General features: G+C 38.3%; 1 protein-coding gene and 1 long non-coding RNA gene across 3 annotated transcripts in view; one reads left to right on the forward strand and one right to left on the reverse strand.

The window, feature by feature from the left end:
• The window catches only part of FBXO33 (F-box protein 33), a 33694-nt gene extending 15672 nt beyond the window's left edge, over positions 1–18022 (reverse strand). Inside the window, exon 1 of one of the 2 annotated variants that reach the window (XM_073895124.1) lies at positions 17191–18022. In XM_073895124.1, coding sequence (XP_073751225.1) covers positions 17191–17783 — 593 coding nt within the window. In that variant the 5' untranslated portion in view covers positions 17784–18022. The remainder of the gene's footprint in view (positions 1–17190) is intronic. The other variant, XM_025870135.2, reaches the window with a different exon arrangement.
• A 163-nt stretch (positions 18023–18185) lies between these two features.
• Positions 18186–22282, forward strand: part of LOC112822452 (uncharacterized) — a 32168-nt gene continuing 28071 nt past the window's right edge. The window contains exon 1 of the long non-coding RNA XR_012378973.1: positions 18186–18267. This is a non-coding gene — a long non-coding RNA (uncharacterized lncRNA). The remainder of the gene's footprint in view (positions 18268–22282) is intronic.

Raw genomic sequence — 22282 nt, forward strand, 5'->3', positions numbered from 1 at the left:
TATGTATTTTACTCTTTTTGGTGCAACTGTAAATGGTGTTTTTTAAAATTTCTCTTTCTGCAACTTCATTGTTAATGTAGAGAAATGCTACCAATTTCTGGGTATTAATTTTATATCCTGCCACTTTACTCAACTCATTTAGTATTTCTAGTAGTTTTTTGATGGAATCGTTAGGATTTTCTTTGTATAGCATCATGTTGTCTGCAAGTAGTGCCAGCTTAACTTGTTCTTTACAATATGGATGCCTCATTTCTTTTTCTTCTCTGATTGCTATGGCTAGGATTTTTAGTACTATGTTGGGAGAAAAGTGGTGAGAGTGGACAACCTTATCTTGTTCCTGACCTTGGAGGGAAAGCTCTCAGTTTTTCACCACTGAGGATGATGTTAGCTGTGGGCTTTTCATATATGGCTTTTATTATGTTGAGGTATGTTCCCTCTAACACTGTTTTGTTGAAAGTGTTTTTTTATCATGAATGGATGATGAATCTTGTCAAATGCTTTTTCTGCATCTATTGAAATGATCATATGACTTTTATCCTTCATTTTGTGATATGGTGTATGATGTGATTGATTTGAGAATACTGAACCATCCTTGCATCCTGGGAACACATCTCACCTGATTGTGGTGAATGATCTTTTCAATGTATTGTTGTATGCAGTTTGCTAATATTTTGTGGAGAATATCTGCACCTAGGTTCATCAGGAATACTGGCCTGTAGTTTTCTTTTTCTGTGGTGTCTGTACAGGTTTGGTATTAGAGTAATGCTGGCTTTATAGAATATATTTGGAAATTTTCCTTCCTCTTCTATTTTTTTTTTTTAAATATTCTGAGAATAGGTATTAACTCTTTTTAAAATGTCTGGTAGAATTTCCCTGTGAATCCATGTGGTACTGGACTTTTATTCTTTGATTGTTTTTGAATATTGATTAAATTTCATTACTTGTAATCAGTCTGTTCAGATTTTTTATTTCTTTCTGGTTCAGTTTTGGAAGATTATATGTTTCCAGGAATTTATCCATTTCTTTTAGGCTGTCCAGTTTGTAGGCATATAGTTGTTTATAGTATTCACTTATAATCTTTTGTATTTCTGTGGTATGAGTTGTTACTTTTCCTCTCATTTCTTTATTTTTTCTCTCATTTCTGATTTTAGTTATTTGGGTCCTTTTTCTTTATTTCTTAATGAGTCTGGTTAAGGGTATATCAATCATGTTTATCTTTTCAGAGAACCAGCTCTTGGTTTCATTGAGGTTTTTGTTTTTAAGTCTCTATGTCATTTACATCTGCCATGATCTTTATTACTTCCTTTCTTCTACTCACCTTGGGTTTTGTTCCTCTCTTTCTCGTTCCTTTAGGTGTAAGACTGATCATTTGAGTTTTTTCTTGTTTCTTATTTCTTAGGCCTGTATTCTATATACTTCTCTTTTAGAACTGCTTTTGATGTGTCCCAGAGATTTTGGATCATTGTGTTTTCATTTTCATTTGTCATCATGTATTTTTTTATTTCTTCGATTGTTTCATTGACCCATTGGTTTGTTTAGTGTCATGTTGTTTAGTCTCCACTGTTTGTGGTTTTCCCTGTTTTTTTCTTGTGGTTCATTTCTAGGTTTATACTGATGTGTTGGAAAAGATGTTTGCTATGATTTCAATTTTCTTAAATTTATTGAGACTTGTTTTATGGCCCAATATGTGATCTATTCTGGAGAATATTCCGTTTGCACTTGAAAAAAATGTGTATTCTGTTGTTTTTGGATGGAATGTTCTGTATATATCTGTTATGTCCAGCTGGTCCAACATGCCATTCAAAGACATTGCTTCCTTATGAGGGTGCATGGGTGGTACAATTGGTTAAGTGTTCAATTCTTGGTTTCAGCTCAGGTTGTGATCTTAGGGTTGAGATCAAGCTCCATGTAAGGCTCTGCGCTCAGCACAGAGTCTGCTTGCGATTCTCTCTTCCTTTTCCTCTGCCCCTCCCGCTCATGTGCAGTCTCTCTCTAAAATACATAAAATCTTTAAAACAAATCAAAACAAAAACAAAGACATTCCCTTATTAATTTTCTGTCTGAATGATCCATCCATTGATGTAAATAGAGTATTAATGTTCTCTACTGTTATTGTATTACCATCAATTTCTCTATGTACATTAATATCTGCTTTATGTATTTAGGTGCTCCAGTATCAGGTGCACAGATATTACAATTGTTATATCTTCTTGATGGATTGATTCCTTTCTTCACTATGGAATGCCCTTGTCTCTTGTTACAATCTTTGCTTTAAAGTCTGTTTTGTCTGACATAAGTATTGCTACTCCAGCTTTTTTAAACTTTCATTTACATGGTGAATGTTTTCCATCCCTTCACTTTTAGTCTGTAGGCATCATTAGGTCTGAGGTGAGTCTCTTGTAGGTAGCATATAAATGGGTCTTATTTTTTTTTTATCCATCCCACCACTCTATGTCTTTAGATTGGAGCATTTAGGCCATTTACATTTAAAGTAATTATTGATAGGTATGTACTTATTGCCATTTGAAACTTTTACTTATTGGTTGTTTTTGTAGTTCTCCTTTGTTCCTTTCTTCTCTTGCTCTTTCTTTCTGATTGATTAGTATCTATAGGGTTTTATTTGGCTTTATTTCTCTTTACTTTTGGTGTATCTATTGTAGGTTTTGGGTTTGTGGTTACCATGGGGTTCATATATGTTACCTGAAGTAAAGAGCAGTCCATATTAATTTGATGGTCATTTAAGTTCAAACACATTCTTAAAAAAAAAAAAAAGAATTTTTTCTTTTTCCCCTTCTTTTCTCTTTTTACTCCCTTCTCCACTTTTTTTATTTTATTTTATTTTATTTATTTGTCAGAGAGAGAGAGGCATGTGCATGCAAGCAGGGGAAGCAGCAGAGGGAGAAGCAGGCGAAAGAGAGTGACAGAGAGAGAAAGAACACACAAGCAGGGAGAGCAGCAGTCAGAGGGAGCAGGATCTCCACTGAGCAACTGAGCAGGGAGCCTGATGTGGGACTCAATCCCAGGCCCCTGGGATCATGACCTGAGCCGAAGGCAGATGCTTAACTGACTGAGCTACCCAGGTGTTCCTTTCTCCACTTTTGTGTATATGTCATATTTTACATGTTTTTATTCATTTTTCTTATGTTTAATTATGGCCATTTCTTTTCCACTTAAAGAAGTCACTTTAACATTTCTTGCAACATTGGTGGTGATAAATTCCTTTATCTTTTCTTTTCTGGGAAACTCTCTCTCTCCTTCAAATCTGAATGCCAACCTTGCCAGGTAGAGCATTCTTAGTTGTAGGTTTTTCCTTTTAGCACTTGCCACTCTTCTGGCTTGCAAAGTTTCCACTGAAAAATCAGCTGATAGTCTTATAGTTTTTCCTTTCTAGGCAACTTTGTGTTTCTCTCTAGCTGGTTTTACGATTCTCTCTTTATCTTTAACCTTTGACATTTTAATTATTATGTGCTGTGGTGTGGACCTCCTTGGGTTCATCTTGTTTGGAACTCTGCTTCTTGGACTTGGATGTCTATTTCTCTCCCTAGGTTAGGGGAATTTTCAGATATTCCTTCTTCAATAAGTTTTTTACACCTTTCTCTCTCTTCTTCTGGGACCCCTATAATGTGAACATTTGTTCACTGGATTTTAAGAGATCTCTTAATCTGTTCTATTTAAAAAATCTTTTTAATTTTAAAAATTAAATTTTTTTTCTCTTTTTGGATGTTTAGCTTGTGTGCTTTCTATTATCCTGTCTTCCAGACTGCCGATATGTTCTTCTGAAACCTCTAAACTACTGTTGATTCCCTCTAGGAAAAAAAACAAACACTGACAACTCAATGGCAGCTTTCGAATATACTGTGTTGAAATCAGATTATAGATCATATAGTGAAGCCAAGAAAACTGCATATAGCCTCCAGGTGGCTCACTATTGTTTCAGATGGTAAAAACGGACTGAAAGGAACATCTGACAACAACACTAGAATAGAACATACTGAACCATGGCAATAAACAGATGCCTCATTTTGAGGCCATGAGATAATACCAGTAATAAGGGAATTTTGCCACATAATCCTTTTACTTAAATATGAAATCTGACCTACTTTTTATTTATTTAGTTTATTTATTCCTTTATTTGTTGTTGAATCAGCAAATGAACTAAAGAAACAAACAGGGTTCTTTCAGGCACAATGTCTATAACATGCACTTGCTCAAAAGGCATGTAATAAAAACATACTGGGAAAACATTACAGTTTGTTACAAGTTTTCTTTCAATTCTTTAAATTAGTTTAGCTCTGTTCCTAAGGTAATATTAATAGTATACAACCTACTTACTATTACTAGCCCTTCTTACAACACATCTTAACTCTTTTTTTAAAAAAGATTTTATATTTATTAGAGAGAGAGAGAAAGACAGTGTGCATGAGTGTGTGCAACAGTGGGAGGAGGGGCAGAGAAGAGGGAGAAGCAGACTCCCCTACGGAGCAGGAAGCCTGATTCAGGACTTGATACCAGGACCCTGGAATTATAACCTGAGCCGAAGGCAAATGCTTAACGGACTGAGCCACCCAGGCACCCCTGTAACACATCTTAGATGTGTTGTGAAAGCACAAAACCATAATGTTTGATAATCAATCTCCTGAACCATGCAATAGGCCATACTACTGCTGAAAGAGAATGAATTTCTTCAACTTAATTGCATTTTTTTAATCCTATTTCAAAAAGCCATCAGTTTTAGATCTAGAGCTGTCAGATTATTAAGTACTTACAACTTAGAAACTCAGCCTATAGACTTCTCTCCTACTCTTTGTTCATTCAATTATTAAAATATGTATTATGTATCAATGATGTGAAAAGTTATGGCAGTTAAACTCCCAGTGTCCGTGAGTTTAGTTTCTTGGCATAGAAATAAAAGTTTTAAAAGGACTCATTTAAAAAAAATTGGATGAGAATAAGGAATTATTAATAACTTTGTTAATGTGTATTAATGGCATTGTGTTTATATAAAAAAAAGTCCATAATTTTCAGAGCTTTATACTGAAGTGTGTAGTGTAAAAGGACATTGATATCTTGGATTTGTTTTAAAGTGCTTCAGTAAAGATAAAAAGAATGCAAATGTGGCAAAATCCTTAAATTACTGAATCTGAGTGATAGGTTGGTTCATTGTGTCTATTTTTTGTGTGTGTTACAAAATTTCATTGAAAAAATTAGAAAACCAGGCAGTCATTTCTCTGTATAACTGGCAAGTTCACTTAACTATTCTGTGGTTGTTTCAGTGTCTGTAAAATAGCAATCACAGACCTGTACCTCTGAAAAATGAAGTGTGGGAAATCAAAGGGGGAGACAAACCATGAGAGACTATGGACTCTGAGAAACAAACTGAGGGTTCTAGAGGGAAGGGGGGGATGGGTTAGCCTGGTGATGGGTATTAAAGAGGGCACGTACTGAATGGAGCACTGGGTGTTATATGCAAACAATGAATCATGGAACACTACATCAAAAACTAATGATGTAATGTATGGTGATTAACATAACATAATAAAAAAATAGCAATAATAATGGTACCTACCCTTATGGTTGTTTAATACTGTTGTTTCTCTGGGAAAACTAGTTTAGCGTTTTGTGGGTTGTTAAGAACACATCTACTCCTACATCAAAGACTAATGATGTAATGTTTGGTGATTAACATAATAAAATTTAAAAAATGCAAAAAAAAAAAAAAGAACACATCTACTCAGCTCTCTGCAGTCCTGGCAATATGCCTGGACTTTACCCAGGCCCATGACTGTTGTGGTGACTCTAAGGAGGGGGAAGGCTTCAGAAGGTGGGTCTAAGCTATGGAAGATCAGTCTCTTGCCTCAGGTGACTACCTTTCTTCTTAGCCTTGAATCAAAATTGTCCTTTTGAGGTTTCTAAGAGTGAGATTCTGATTCTTTTTTGAAGTAAACTAGCAACATCTGAATAAAAGGTAGCTCAATTCTGCCCTTGTTTCTTCCCCTTTTCCTTGTCCACTGAAGAGATGTAATAGAAGAGTACACATGATGAATGTCTGGATAGGAAAACAGATTTATCTGGGCTTACGGTTACAGGTGATGAGACCAGTGATTTGGGGCAAAGAATCCTTGTGCAGAGTACTACCTGCTTCTTCCTTTCCACTTAGTCCCATCATCTTGAGCCCATAACTCATATGAGGGCCAGACTTAAGCAAATTCAAAGAAGTAATGGGTTTATATGAAGCAGGAAGTGAGGGAGGAGAAAAGAGGGAAAGGAAAATTCCAAGTGACTGCAGTAAGGAAGACCAGGAAGTTTCTGGAGCAATTCAACAGACTGATCAAAATTTACATAAGGCCTATATGAACAGGGCACTGTTTGAAAGTACTTCGTGGTACAAGGAGTTAAACAGCAAAGATAAGCCATGTTTTCAGAAAGCAACTGTTCAAACCCTAGGTATTTTCTTTAAAAAAAAAAAATCATTAACACAAAAGGAAAACAAAACGAATAAAAATAGCCAATGGAAAAATATTTTTAGACATATTTAGGGACTAATTAAAAGGACGCTGTAATATTAATTAAACAGTTATGTCTAATTTTTTATACTTACATTCTATTTCTAGAAGGCATCCGGATAAAAATACAGAATCAGACTACCCATCACTTTCACTGCTCCCACACTGGTCCACAGCACCATCATCCCTTGCCTGGATTACTGTAAAGGCCTCCTGACCCAGCCTGTTGCTTCTTCCCTTGTCCTGCTACAAACTATTCCCAACAGAACATCTGGAATGTTCCTTTTTTTTTTTTTTTTAATCCTTTGAGTAGACACACAATGTTACATTGGTTTCTGGTGTACAAAATAGATTCAACTTCTCTATATATTATGCTAGGCTCACCACAACTGTAGCTACCATCTGTCAACATACAATGCTATTGCAATATCATGACTATATATTCCCTATGCTGTGCCTTTTATTCCCATGACTTATTCATTCCATAACTGGAAGCCTGTATATCCTGCTCCCCTTTACCCATCTTTTCATCCCTCCATTCCCCTTCCCTCTGGCAACCATCAGTTTGTTCTGTTAGAAAGTTCCTTTTGAAATATTAGATCCTGTCACTCCTTGGTTCAAAACTTTTTCATGGCTCATCTCAGAGTAAAAATCAAAGTCCTTACAAGAGCATAATAAAGGGCTACTGATTTCTACTTCATCTTCCTCTTTATGTGGTAGGCAGTGTTCTATATCCCAAGGCATTTCCTGCTATTTTACTCAAGCATGCCCCTGGTCAAAGTCCCACAGTAGAGCTTCTCCACTTACTGCTACTTACTCTAGGAATCTCTTCCCAGAGAGACACAGAAGGCTGCTCCCTCCCTTCTTTTCTCAAACAGGTTGTGTGCACTTATCTTTTCAACAACAGTTTCAATATACATATAATTTTCATATACATATTTAAGTTGTATGTTTTGCAGCATGTATACTGTAAATAGGTATATTAAAATTCCACTGAAAAGAGTTATCTTTTTACTTTTTAGCATAAAAATTTCCCTATGAATTAACCATCACAACTTTTGACAGCCTTTTATAAAAACTTATACATATACAGGCATACCTCTGAGACATTGTGGGTCTGGTTCTAGACCACCACAATAAAGCAAATATTATAATAAAGCCAAGTCAAAATGAATTTTTTGGTTTTCCAGTCAGGACATATACAAGTTATTTTTACACTATATTGTAAACTATCAAGTGTACAATAGCATCATGTCTAAGTGTACATGACTTAATGAAAAAATATTTTATTGCTAAAAACCCATCATCTGAGCTTTCACCTTTTTTTTTTTTTTTTTTTTTTTTTTTTTTTAACTGGTGGAGGGTCTTACCTCCATGTTGATGACTGCTGACTGATCAGGATGGTGGCTGCTTAAGGATGGGGTGGATGTGGCAATTTCTTAAAATAAGACAATAAAGTTTGCCACATCAATTGACTCTTCCTTTCACAAATTATTTTTCTGTAGCACACAAGGCTGTTTGATAGCATTTTACCCACAATGGAGTCAATCCTCTCAAACCATCCTGCTGCTTTATCAACTAAGTTTATGTCATAGTCCAAATCTTTTGTCATTTCAATAATCATCACAGCATCTTCACCAGGAGTAGATTCCATTTCAAGAACCACTCTCTTTGCCCATCCATAAGAAGCAACTCCTCATTCATTAAAGTTTTATCATGAGATTGCAGCAAGTCAGTCATGTCTTCAGGCTCTACTTCTACTTCTAATTCTCTTATTATTTTTCCACCACATCAGCAGTTACTACCTCCACTGAAATCTTGAACCCCTCAAAATCATCCATGAGGACTGGAATCAAGTTCTTCCAAACTCCTCTGATGTTGGTATTTTTGACTTTTTCAAGTGAATTATTATTGTTCTTAATGACATCTAGAATGGCGATTCTTTTACAGAAGGTTTTTAATTTACTTTGTCCAGATTATCAGAGGAATCATAATTCATGACAGTGAATGCCTTACAATATGTATTTCTTGAATAATAATACTTGAAAGTCAAAATTACTCCTCGAGCCAAGGGCTACAGAATGGATGTTGTGCCAGCAGTCATGAAAACAACATTGAGGGGCATCTGGGTGGCTCAGTCATTAAGTGTCTGCCTTCGGCTCAGGTCATGAGCCCACATGGGGCTCCCTGCTCTGCGGGAGGCCTGCTTCTCCCTCTCCCACTCCCCTCTGCTTGTGTTCCCTCTCTCACTGTGTCTCTCTCTGTCAAATAAATAAATAAAATCTTTAAAAAAAAAAGGAAAACATTGATTTTATTGTACAGTTCCATCAGAGCTCTTGGGTGAATGATGCATTGCCATAAGCTATAATATTTTAAAAGGATTTTTTTTTTTCTGAGCAGTAAGTAGGTCTAAACAGTGGGCTCAAAATATTCAGTAAACCATGTCGTAAACAGATGTGCTGTCATCCAGGCTTCGTTGTCCCATTTATAGAGCACAGGCAGAGTAGATTTAGCATAATTCTTAAGGATCCTATGATTTTGGGAATAGTCAATGAGCACTGTTTTCAACTTAAAGTCACCAGTTGCATTAGCTTTTAAGAGAGTCCACCTGTCTTTTGAAGCTTTGAAGCAAAGCACTGACTTCTCCTCCCTAGCTATGAAAAGTCCTAGATGGCATCTTCTTCCAACAGTAGGCTGTTTTGTCTATATTGAAAATCTGTTGCTTAGTGTAGCCATCTTCATTAATTATCTTAGCTAGATCTTCTGGATAACTTCCTACAGCTTCTGCATCAGCAATTGCTGCTTCACCTTGTATCTTGATTTTATGGAGACGACTTCTTTCCTTAACTTCTGCTAGCTTCAAACTTTTTTTCTGTAGCTTCCTCACCTCTTTCAGCCTTCACCGAGCTGAAGAGAGTTAGGGCCTTGCTCTGGATTAGGCTTTGGCTTAAGGGAATGTTGTGGCTGGTTTGATCATCTATCCAGACCACTAAAACTTTCTCCATATCAGCAATTAGGCTGTTCCACTTGTGTGTTCCCTGGGGTAGTACTTTATTATTTACTTATTTGAGAGAGAGAGAGAAAGAGACAGCAGGAGTTGAGGGAGAGGCAGAAGCAGACTCCCCACTGAGCAGGGAGCCCAACGTGGGGCTCGATCCCAGGACCCCGGGATCATGACCTGAGCCGAAGCCAGACGCTTACCTGACTGAGCCACCCAGGTGCCCCAGCGCTCTTAATTTTCTTTAAGAAGGTTTCTTTTCACAGCTTGGCTATTTGGCACAAGAGGTCTAGCTTTTGGCCTATCTCGGCCTTTGACATACCTTCCTCACTAAGCTTAATCATTTTTAGCTTCTGATTTAAAGTGAGACACATGACTCTTCCTGTCACTTGAGGCCACTTCAAAGTTACTAATTGGCATATTTCAATATTGTGTCTCAGGGATTAAGAGAGGCCCAAGAAGGAAAGAAACAAGGGATGGCTGGTCATTGGAGCAGTCAGAACACAACACTTACTAAGTGTGCTATCTTATGTGGAAATGGTTTGTGGCACCCCAAAATAATTACAGTAGTAACATCAAAGATCACTGACCACAGATCACCATAACAAACCTAATAATAATGAAAAAGCTTAAAATACTGTGGGAATTACCAAAATATGACAGAGACACAAAGTGAGCAAGTACTGTTGGAAAAATGGTGTCAACAGACTTGCTCCATGCAGGGTTGCCACAAAATGTCAATTGCAAAAAAACAAAACAAAACAAAACAAAACAAAAAAAACACCTATCTGCCAAGTGCAATAAAGCAAAGCACAATAAAACAAGGTATGCCTGTGGTACTCATTGGGTTAGTTTGGGCAATTCTTTGGAAAAAAAAAAAAAAACTAACCACCTATAAGCCAAAGAAATATTCCTTAAGTTCTAACTACAGAAGGCTAAAGACCTTTCATCTTTTTTTCTGGGATTCTTTTGGACTGTTTAGTACAACCGGGACCTAAAAGTTTGATATCTTGGTCATAATGACCTTGTTCTCTCTTTCATGGTTCAGAATTGGGGAACTTTATCTGTGGCAGTAACTTTAGCATGTTTCCTTCTATTTCAGAGGATCCAAAATTATTATTATTTTAGATTTTTTATTTATTTGACACAGAGAGACCAAGTGAGAAAAGGAATACAAGCAGGGGGAGTGGGAGAGGGAGAAGCAGGTTTCCCGCTGAGCAGGAAGCCTGATGCGGGGCTCGATACCAGGACCCTGGGATCATGACCTGAGCTGAAGGCAGACGCTTAACAACTGAGCCACCCAGGCACCCCCAAAATTATTTTTTTGATGTAATAAATAGTATCAGTGGAAAAATGCAAAACACAGCCACCCTGAATTAAAGTTAGTACAGCCAAGTCTAATTACCTATGGAAAAATTATACATGAAAACTTGCTACTTTAAAAGAATGTTCTTAAAAAGGTTAAAACCTTTCCCAATGCGGTAAAGGAGCTCATAAAACGTAATGTTTTCATTTTCTAAACAGATAAAAGCTAAAATAATCTACATCATTGCAAGAAATTCTTCCAGGTCAATTCCATTCTTAGTCCATGTTCAATACCAAGTATATTTACATCCACATAACACTTTTTATAACATATTTCTTCCTCTCACAAATGCTAATGAATGACCACAGCCAAATGAAACAAACAAAAACAAACACTTTAAAGAAATATTGTTCAGGGACGCCTGGGTGGCTCAGTTGGTTAAGTGACTGCCTTCGTCTTGGGTCATGATCCTGGAGTCCCGGGATGGAGTCTCGCATTGGGCTCCCTGCTCAGCAGGGAGTCTGCTTCTCCCTCTGACCCTCCCCTCTCTCATGTGCGTTCTCTCTCACTCATTCTCTCTTAAATAAATAAAATCTTAAAAAAATAAAAAAAATAAAAAATTAAAAAAAAATATTATCCAATACAACTCTCTGCCATGATGGCAATACTCTGTTCATGCTGTCTAATAATGGTAGCCACTAGCCACATATAGCTATTGAGCACTTGAAATGTGGCTAGTAGGACTAATCTTTAATTTTACTTAAGAAATTAAAAATTCAAAAGCTACATGTGACTAGTGGCTACCAAACTGTACAGCACAATTTTAGGGACCAGATATAAGTCATCAGCCTCTCATAGTATTCCTTTATTAGTTTTATTAGGATCTGGTAGCTAAAAGCAATCTCCTAGCATTTGGTTTACAATTCACTTACTCAGTTACCTTCTAAGAATTACCATCATCCTCCAATCCCAGATATTACACAAAAAAAGTTTAAATATGACATTTAAAATTGTTATTGAACATGCTATTAAAATATTATTTTAACAATATAAAATAGACAAGAAAACTGAGTGCTTCTTAGAGTAATGATGGGAAAATATTTGATTCTCCCTTTTCTCTACATCCAAGTAGCACATCCTCTTGTCTCTACTTCCAAAATATATTCCAAATCTATCCACTTTTCTTCATCTCCACTGTCTCCACCATACTCTAAGCTACCATCATTTCTGTCTAGATTATTGCAAGTTTCCCAAGTTTCCCTGTGTCCTCTCTTCTTCCCTCTTGTAATTCATTCATTACACAGCAACCAGAGTGTCTTAAAATGCATATTAGATCACATTACTCTTGCCCTTAAATATTTTTTAGTGATTTCTTTTATTCTTAGAATGTAGCTCAAACTTCATTCCACAAGCCCACATAACCAATCCCATTCGTTCCTCCTTCTACATCTCAGAAAGCATCATGACACCCCTCCCATTTTCATTCTCATGGTCCTGCCATACTTTCTTTCCTATTGCTCCAACAGGGCAAAAATTTGGCCCGAGGCCTTGGTGCTTAGTGTTTTTTTTCCCCCCCTGCTTAAAATGCTATTTGCTCAGATCTTCAGATGGGTGACTTGTGTCATTCACATTGCAGCTCAAATGTCCTTTTCAGACATGTTTTCCCTTGCTACTCTATTGTTGCCACCTAGTTACTATTACATAGTCCTCTTTTATTTTCACAACTGAAATAACCTTTCTTTCATTTATTTACTTGTTTCTTTCTTTCCCCTCTAGAATGCTGACTCCATGAGAAAGGGAAGTTTGTCTTCACTGTTTGGCACATAGTAGGCTCTCAATATTTGGAGGAAAAAAAACCCAGATTTTTTGATAACTATCATTTTAGGCCCTAAATAAATTGATCAATTTGGATGAGCTCTTTCAAGGCTGCCTCAGAACTAACACATTAAAATGGAAATAATTTAATCACTTCACTCAAAAGCTACTTCACAGCTTCATTTAACACAGAAAAAATAATATTTTACTTTAATAATCTTTTGCTGAGTTTTATTTCATATCCTCCAACTATCAGTTCTCAGTCATTGTAAGAATGTACCTATGGACTAGAGAGAACCCTAATTCTTCTCAGCAGCCCTCCCAGGTTGTTAGTTTCTTTAACAGGTTAGAATCTCCTCCTTTCTCAATGACCTCTGGAACCACTTTATACTGTCAGTTTTAAGGTAAGCAGTCTTTTGGATATGCATCATCTCACCTTTCCTCTCTATGGGCAATCACCTCTTGGACAGTATACACTGGTCAGAGTCCCAATATACTTTATTTTTTTAAAAAGATTTTATTTACTTATTTGACAGACAGAGAGACAGTGAGCACACATGAGCAGGGGGGTTGGGGGGGGGGAGAAGCAGACTACCCGTTCAGCAGGGAGCCCCACATGGCGCTCGATCCCAGGACCCTGGGATCATGACCTGAGCCGAAGGCAGCTGCTTAACTGACTGAGCCACCCAGGCGCCCCAGAGTCCTAATATATTTTAATATTTATTCTGCAAATGGGCTTTTTACACAAATAATAAAAGCTCTCATAAAAAAGATGCTATTATTATATGTATTTACTACATTATGAGAGGGGAAAATATTTCAAGAAAAATAAGGCTGAGGGTTGCTGAACACAACACCTTCAAGGCATTTCCTACCATGGTAGATAATAATATGAAATGTCCAAAGAATTTTTAAACTATTTTAAGATGCATTTTTAAATGGCCTTATCTGTTTTTGGATCTTGGTAAACTGATGTTGAGAAAATAATACAAAGGTAAGGCTTTTCTTCATTGCATATGCCAATCAACAAAACCAAACCTAAGAATTATTCATAGAACTACTACTGAGAGATTATGTAAGCCAGCATAGCCATGAAATGGTCAATGTACATATATGTAGTTGGGAGTTGTAGCCCCGATTTTTAACAAGAAAATCTCCCCCGTACAAAATCTCTATGGCCTACTGCAATATTTATCTTTAATAAAAGTACTGCCCCCAATTTAGAATTTCATCCAACAAAGCTCAATGTAAAATACTTATACAGTCCAGAAAAGCATAAACTGGATGATGACAATATACCCATGCCTGCTGTTTAAAAATAAGTAGTTTTAGGGATGCCTGGGTGGCTCAGTCAGTTAAGTGTCTGCTTTCGGCTCAGATCATGATCCCAGGGTCCTGGGAAAGAGCCCCACATCGGGCTCCTTGCTTAGCAGGGGGCCTGTTTCTCCCTCTGCCTGCTGCTCCCCCTGCCTTATTCTCTGACAAATAAATAAAATCTTTTTAAAAAAACTAAAGTCTACTAGCTATTATAAATCTTATTGTCCAGGAACTCATTTTTCCTAAGCAGTCAAATACAGCATTTCAATAGGCAGTACTCAACAACCAGATTAAATCCTAAAAATGAATATCTACATGTGTTGTTTTGAACTTTTAAGAACAATTTCTTACGGAACAACTGCAGAAGAAATTCAGCCTATTTAACTTATAATACAGTTGAATGAGAAATACCTACTGCATTTTTTTCTTACTTTCTGTTTCTTACAATACTGGCAGATATTGTAGACTCCCGTAGGGAAGGGAACTCTGAAACCTAGAGGACTGTGTTTTGCCCTTTGAGAGGCATTTCTGCACCTCTTTGATCTTTAGTTGTTCCTAACATCTAAGATATCTGTAAAGAGGCTACATTCACTCTGAGAGTACACGTACATATGAAACCCAGGAATCAAGCAAAAACTAAAATGTACCCTTAAAAAGTTCCCACAATCCAAGGTTATAGTTTTAGTTCTTTTTCTGGGGGACATGAAAATATCTGGAACACAAGAAAATAACAGTCTGAGTTGTACAGATTATATAAAGGAATTCACCACAAAGCCTGGAAGCATCAGGCTTGTGAACTGGTAGGTTTCATACCCCCTTTAGTACTTATAAAAATGGGAGAAATCAAGACCCAAAACTACTGTAAATTTAGCTTGGAAGTATAACGAACAGTATCAAATGTTCATTTTTCTCATTAGTTATTAAATTTAACGGTTTTGGAAAACCCAAAAATCACTACATGAAATTGTTTTCTTCTTCACTGAACCTGAGCCTGTAGTTTAAGTGTTTACAGAAGGAAATAAGTATAGGCTTTAACAAAATTACCAAATAAACAACTTGATCTAAAACATTTCAAATTTGTTAAAGTTGAGAGAAAACTAGTCCCATTTATGCTTTTAACATTCATGTTAGCACTTTCAATATTACTAGATTATCTCAAGACATTTTCAAAAATAAAGGTTAAATTAACTTATTTCCAGACATATAAAGATATTTTATTTTAAAAAACCCTTTGAAGTATCACTAGTACAGATTAATACATGTAATAATACTATATTTTAATTTCAGACACACACAATGAATGTGCTACCAAAGCAGCACAACACACAGTACCACCCCTACTGTAAATGACAAGAAAACCTTAAAATCAGAGATGACAGTGTGCCGTATTTGTATAGAAGTGATAGCTGACCCAAATGGGCAGGCATAAGGTGGCATTAGAGACAGGTAGGTTGGGATGCTAATAAAACTCGTAGGTACATTTTGGTCATTTATACCTCAACAAAGCTGAAAAGAAAGTGGTAGGGGTAAGGAGAGGAGAAAGAGAAGAATTAAACAACAAAGGAAAGAGGTGATACACCACTATTTTGCCTATATAACGTTATCTATCCAACCAACCAACCAGTTATTAAGACACTTAAAAGGAACTAGGCACTCTGTAAGGCTTGTTCGTACTTGGACCAAAGGCAAGCTTTTTTGTTTTTGGATGGTTGCTCAGAAGTGCCATCTGATCTCAGAACAGAAAAATCTAATTAGTACTCACTGAATTCACTCCCACTCTTGGTCTCATCAGTAGTTTAAGCACTCAGTGACTCTGAATCTTTAAAACTCTGGGTCATTTGGTCCTCTAGTCATACATTCAACTCTGAGAGTCTCAAATTTACAGCTTCAAACCACCTCTTTTGCTACATACAACCAAAGTAAGAAAATGGAAGGGCTTGGTGTGAAAAGCTGGGGAAATACACAGGCCACTGGAATGATGGAGCCAGGCTCCAGGTACAAGTTGGAGCTACATGCTTATCTCCCACTCTTTTGATTCAGATCCAGAAATTATATTAAATCAGTACCTTCTCTCAACCCTGTTCAATATAATGCATGATGTTAAACACAATGTATTTATTGCAAAAGGAAGGACACTGCTCTTGTAGAAAAATAATGCTGTATGACAATGTGTACATCACTTGTGTCAGTTTCTTTTCTATAAAATAGGGATAAGAGCTGCCTTGCCTAACTCCCAGGGTCACTGAAAGGATCAAATAAGATGGTGTACTTGTAAGCTGCTAAACTATTATTACCAGGTAAGTTGCTCCTTTTAGAACTTGTGAAATTTTTTCCGACTCACAGTTTAATTGTAAGGTTATTTAGAACATCCAGATGCAAAAACTTAAATTAATAGGATTTTGGAGAGGACGACAAATAAAGGAAAATGCTTTTAAAGATAATAGGTCAGAACATAGGAAGTTAGTCCCAGAGTTACAATAAAGTCCTGATGCAAAACCAGGACAGTTACATGCTTATTCTTTGCAGACATTGAGCAGTTCCCCTAGCACACACAAACACTAAGCTGTACTGTGCTACTTTTAGGTGAATCGCTGGGGACAAGTTGAGTCTAGAGGTGCAAGGGGAGGGACTTCCAACCCTGATGATCAGGCTCTTCCCCCATCCCTTTAACAAACACTCCTCCTACTCTTTGTGCCTGGCCCAGTTAATGAAAACTATTCCTGGTAAGAAAATGGCTGTCGGAGATTTCTTTTAGGGAGAGTCTTGTAACTGTGAGACACTAGCAGCATACCTACTTCTTCCCCCACCACGAACTATTTTGAATGGACAGGTTCAGAGTCAGAAAAACCAGGTTATGTTTTGTTTTCTCTCAAGACTCACAGGCCTCACCCCCACAAGCTTCAGCTCTCCCATTTGTAAAATGAAGAATGACGGCGCCTGTCAGCTTCATCCCAGGGCCACAGAGAGGATGAATGAGACAGTGCTTGAAAGGCGCCAGGAGTGGTGTCTGACAAACATCAAGTCCATCACTGTTTATAAAGTATTATGATGAGTCCCGTTATGCCCTCCCGCCTCAAGTAAATCGCCGAGTTGGAACTGACACCCGCAGTCACTGAAGAAAGCAACGCTAAATCCGGCCGGGCGTATCCGCACTGAATCTATTTCGGGGTGAGAGGTGGGAAGCGACAAGGGGCCCAGGGAGAAGGGGAGAGGGGAAAGGAGGATGGATGGAAGGTCCATGATGAGCCTACCTGTTGTTCCGGATGCTGACCAGCACGCACAGCACCAGCTCCAAGTAGGTGCGCAGCACTTCCAGCCAACGGGTTGAGAGCTGCAGGGCCTCGACTTCTTCCCCGCCAGTCCCGGTGTCCGCGCCGCTTCCGTCGCCCGGGCCGCCGCCACCGCTCAGGTAATTCTCGGCGGCGAATTCAACACGCAGCTCTCGCACGAACCAGCCGCACTTGCGCATGAGGAATTCGAGCCGAGGCTGCTCCGCAGGGGAGACGCGGAGGCAGATGCGGAGCTGGGGCCAGAGAGCAGGGTAGAAGAGGCACTCGCGCCAGTGCGAGCAGGAAGCTGAGGCCCGCAGCCGGTCCGGCGCCGGCAGGAAGGAAAAGATGTGCACGATCAGCTCGCTGGGCAGCGACGCGGCGCCTGCCGCCTGTCCGCACAGAGCCATCCGGCCCCGCCGCCGGCTGCCAGCCCCCGGCCGCCCCCGCAGTCCCCGGAGCAGCCCCCGCAGCCGTCGCAGCTGCTGCCGCCGCCACCACGCCACCCGGGCGGCCCCGGGTCGGGTTCGAGCTCCCGGCGGTCGGGGCTGCGGCACTGACAAGAACAACAACATCAATGACAAGGAAGAAGGGGGCGGAACCGTCGTGGGTCTTGGCGGAACCAAGTGCAGCAGAAGTTGCCGAGAGGGGGGAAGGTCTCTGAGGGTGTGGCTTCTAGATAGCCAGCTTCTGGCCCCTTAACCTGTACTCACGCGAGTCCAAGGCCTACACCCTCAGTAACTTCAAAATCCTCGCTTGTAATGTTTAGGGCCCAGGAAGCGGTGGGACTTATCGTAAAGAAACGGCAGACCTCCCCGCGCTTGGAGGCGGAGGCAGAGCAGTGGTAGACGCTGAGTTTGACGTCACCGGTGGTGGGAGGAGCCCTGCGAGGAGGAGCACGACTTCCGGAAGAGGGGAGCGCCTGGTTGCCGGTAGGGAAGGGAGACGCGGCACGTGACTTTTGACGCACGCAGGCCGGCGGGGCGGGGCGGGAAGCGCGGTTAGTGCCGGCGCTAGGCGGTTCGTCCCATCTAGTGGCTGCTGAGTCCCATCAAGTGTGTAAGTCAGTTAGTTAATTTGGACGTTCAGGCGGTGGCATTGGGGGAACTCGGGTCAGTGCGAGGGGTCTCGCAGTTTCTCAGTTGCTGGGCCGAGGACTCAGAGCCAAAATGTCAGCATGCACGGGGTTTCTGGGCGGACCCACCCGCCCAGGGTACTGTTAAGAGTTCGTGAGAAAGAGAGAGAGCCACTAAGGAGAGGGAGCGGGCGGACTCGCGGGCTAATTCGGACGGGCTGTGTCGGTAGAGGAGAAGCGCGGCGCGGGGCGGCGGCGAGCACAGACCGAGGCCGCAGGTGGAAGTTCATCACTGGTCCGACAGTGCAAATAACCTCTGCGCACACCCGGTCTGTGGGGAAGGAGTGAGGACAGCGCCACCCGTTGGATTTTGAGGGAGAGAGGGAAGAAAAGGCAAATGAGTTCGATCTCTGGTCGATCATCAGCCTCTTCTCCGGGATTTGAGGGAAGTTCTGAGTTCCCGGTTCTGAGATTTAAAGGCTCTTAGTTGAAAAGAAGCTGATGGTTATGGTAAAGGTTTTCTTTAGTTTGGCGCCCGTAATTTCAGGGAAGGATTTTTAAAAGTGTCCCTTGATCACAACTTGGGAAGTAGTTTACTGGTTGTAAAAAGCGGTGAAGTCCGAAAGGAATAAGTGATTTTTATGTAATAATTGAGGATTGCTTTAGTGAGGCTGCCGCTCCAGAGCCTTCACTATGATCTTGGAACAGCCTTGTTCTCTTAGTAAACACCAAGAAACTGTTCTAAATATTTTTAGCTCTTTGAGGGCAAAACTCTCCATTCATTCTGCTTTGATGGCTTTTGGTGCCTTGCACGTACCATGTTGCCAACGATATAGTGTTGTTATCTGTGAGTTCTCATCAGCTAAGTACCTGTAAGAAAAAAAGCTATCATTCTGGTAGATCACTTCTCTGAACCTCTGTCTGCAAGTGTTCTTTCAATGTAATTACTATTATATCTTAATGAATAACGAGTACTTACGGCAACAGCAGTGAATTAGGAAGTTGAGACTTGGATTTTAATTTTTTATTTCTTAAACTCATTGACGTATTTTGAAGTGAACCACTGACCTCTAGATATTCCATTTCTAAGTCCTTCAGTATGCATCTCCATAAAAGCATGTTTAACTATATAACAAAAATATTATCACACTTTAAATAACATCAATGTTATCTAATATTCTAATATCTGATATTGTAAGTCTTCATGTTTATCCATTTATCTCCCAAATGACCTTTACAGCTGTTTTATCCAAACCAGAATCCAGTTAAAGACCACACTTGTTTTTGTTTATGTATTTCAAGTCTGTTAATCTAGAATAGTCACCCCCCCAACACATTTTTTCCCCTTTGATTAGCTAGAGAGGAGACATTATCCAGTAAAATATCTCCCCTTCTATAATTTTTTGACTATTTTCTCTTGGTGTTTAGCTTACCTCTCTAGTCCTTGAATTTCTAATAAACCTGGACATTAATGCTAATGGCTTGATTAAGTTGGTGACATCTTGATCTCCCCCCTAAATTTATGCTTTGTTTTTCTCCTTAAAGTAATCTGTAACGTGTTATTTGGCTTCCTAAAAATAGGGGTTGCAAAATGATAGTTTCTAATTCTTTCATTTCATCTATATTTATTAATTTGCATTCTGGGTAGAAGCTTTCTTTCATAAACTGGCAACATGTAGTTACTCCAAAATACAGCTTCTGTTGGAAAGTTAGAAAAAAAATGTTTAGATGTTTTTCTTTATTACCAATTTTGAAAGTAAGTTTTAGGGCCTCAAAGAGTGACAAATGAGTTTTTCTAGCTTTTATTTATTTTTTTAATATCATATACTCATTGATTTTTGGTATATTTTAATTAGTTATTATTTTAAAAAAATATTTTGTCTATTTATTTAAAGAGAGTGGGAGCAGGGGGAGGGGCTGAAGGAGAGGGAAAGAGTCTCAAGCTGACTCCGTGCTAAGTGCAGAGCTGGTGGAGGGGCTTGATCTCAACCCTGAGATCAGATGGACCTGAGCCAACATCAAGAGTCAGAAGCTTAATCCGATGATCCACCCAGGTGCCCGTAGTTATTTTTGAGTCTCAAATTTGATGCTTCTAGAGCGCCTCTCAAAGAATTCTGTGTGATTATTATTATAATAAAAAAATTCCTTGAGCATTTTTAGTAGATGTTACACTGGACTGGGTTGGAAAATGAGGCTAGATTTTGATCTTTTTTGCTTTTGCTATGATCTAGCTAGGTGACATTTAAACAATTTGCTTAACCTCTTTGGTCCTCATTTTCTCCATCTGTACAAATAGAGTTTTGACAGGGTTCCCTGCAGCTCTGATATTCTCTGACTTAAGAAGACAGAACTTATTTAGACATATTTTACATATAAAATTCACCCATTTCAAGTATACAAGTCAGTGATTTTTAGTAATTTTACCAAATGGTGCAGCCATCACTGTAAATCAGTTTAAGAACATTTTCATCCCTTTAATAAGATACCTTATGCCCATTTATAGCTAATTCCCACTCCTCAGCCAGCCACTAATGCACTTTCTGTCTCTATAAATTTGCTTTTTCTGAACATTTCATATTGATAGAATCATACAATATATGATTTGTGTCTTTCACTTAGCATGACGTTTTTGAGGTTCACTCATGATGTAGCATGTGTCATGAATCCGTTCCTTTTATTGCTGAATAGTATTCCATTTTATGGATTTTTTTTTTAATCTACCCATTCACCACTTGATGGATATTTAGTTCCCAGATTTCAGCTATTATGAATAACGTTTCTGTGAACATTCATGTGCTAGTCTTTTTGTGGACATGTGTTTTCATTTCTCTTGGGTAGATACCTAGGAAAGTGTATGGTAGGTTATATGGTAGTTTTGTGTATAACTTTTTGAGACATTGTCAAACTGTTTTCCAAAGTGGCTGTATCATTTTTCTTCCCAGAAGCAATATAATGAGGATTTCCAGGCTCTGACTTTTTGAAGATCTTGAGATATCCTCTGATTGATTTGAGATTATTTTTCCTTATTCTTAGCATTTTGCTAGAAACAAACTGCATTTTTCTTGGATACCATTAATACTTACTTTTTAATTATTAGGAATTGTTCCTAAAGGAAATAAAAATATATCAATCTGCTATAAAATAAATCAGCTTCTCAGTGTTTTTTTTTAAATTTTTTACTTTCATGTAATATGAAGAATGGTTGTAATACTATTATTAATGAAAATAAGCTAAGACATGAATTAATGATATGGTTTTTGGCCTAGTTACCATAATAAAACCAAAAATTCCAATGATGGGATACAACTTGTTTATTAAGCCAACATCTTTAACATTAATCAAATATTTATTGAGTATGTGTATTCTTAGCATGTTAATTTAACGAGTTAGACTATTTCTCTTGACATATATACTAAAGTATAAACTTTATGATAAACCAACAAAATTGACTTCTGAACAGCAGAATGAAATTGCATTTTGTGAAGTTATAATGTCTGAACTAGGATTCAAAGTGTGGGAGGAAGTACTGATGTTATAAAGCTCATAAATACTCAGTAGTACTAAGCTCCTTGTTCCAAAAGTGGCATATTGTCACTATAGCAACTACCCATACTTATTTGGATCTGAAACCCAGGCAACGAATGGTGGATAAGACTATAACATCAAGATAGATGTGTGCCCTGGTGGGTTAATGTGGTCTGATCTGTTGTTGGACAAGTGTTTGTTCCATTTTTCTTATATTTATTATGATTGATTCAAGTTTTATGAAGTTATCTTAATTTGTATTAATGTGGGTTTTTTTGGAGAGAAATTAAACATTTAGTATTCTTATATTCTTCCTTTTCTAACATGCCAAGCTTGGTGCTTTTTCTTGTTAGGTTATTAGGATATTAAATATATTTGTACTGTAGCCTTTTCTCCATTATTGTTTGGCAAGTTGTCAAACAGTAGTTATAAAAATATAACTTTTATTATGCTGAATCATTTGCAATATTAGAG

This window comes from Callorhinus ursinus, unplaced genomic scaffold (genome assembly GCF_003265705.2).
Source record: "Callorhinus ursinus isolate GAN/ISIS: 27379988/994484 unplaced genomic scaffold, GSC_fseal_2.0 scaffold8, whole genome shotgun sequence".
Classification (NCBI taxonomy): Eukaryota; Metazoa; Chordata; class Mammalia; order Carnivora; family Otariidae; genus Callorhinus; species Callorhinus ursinus.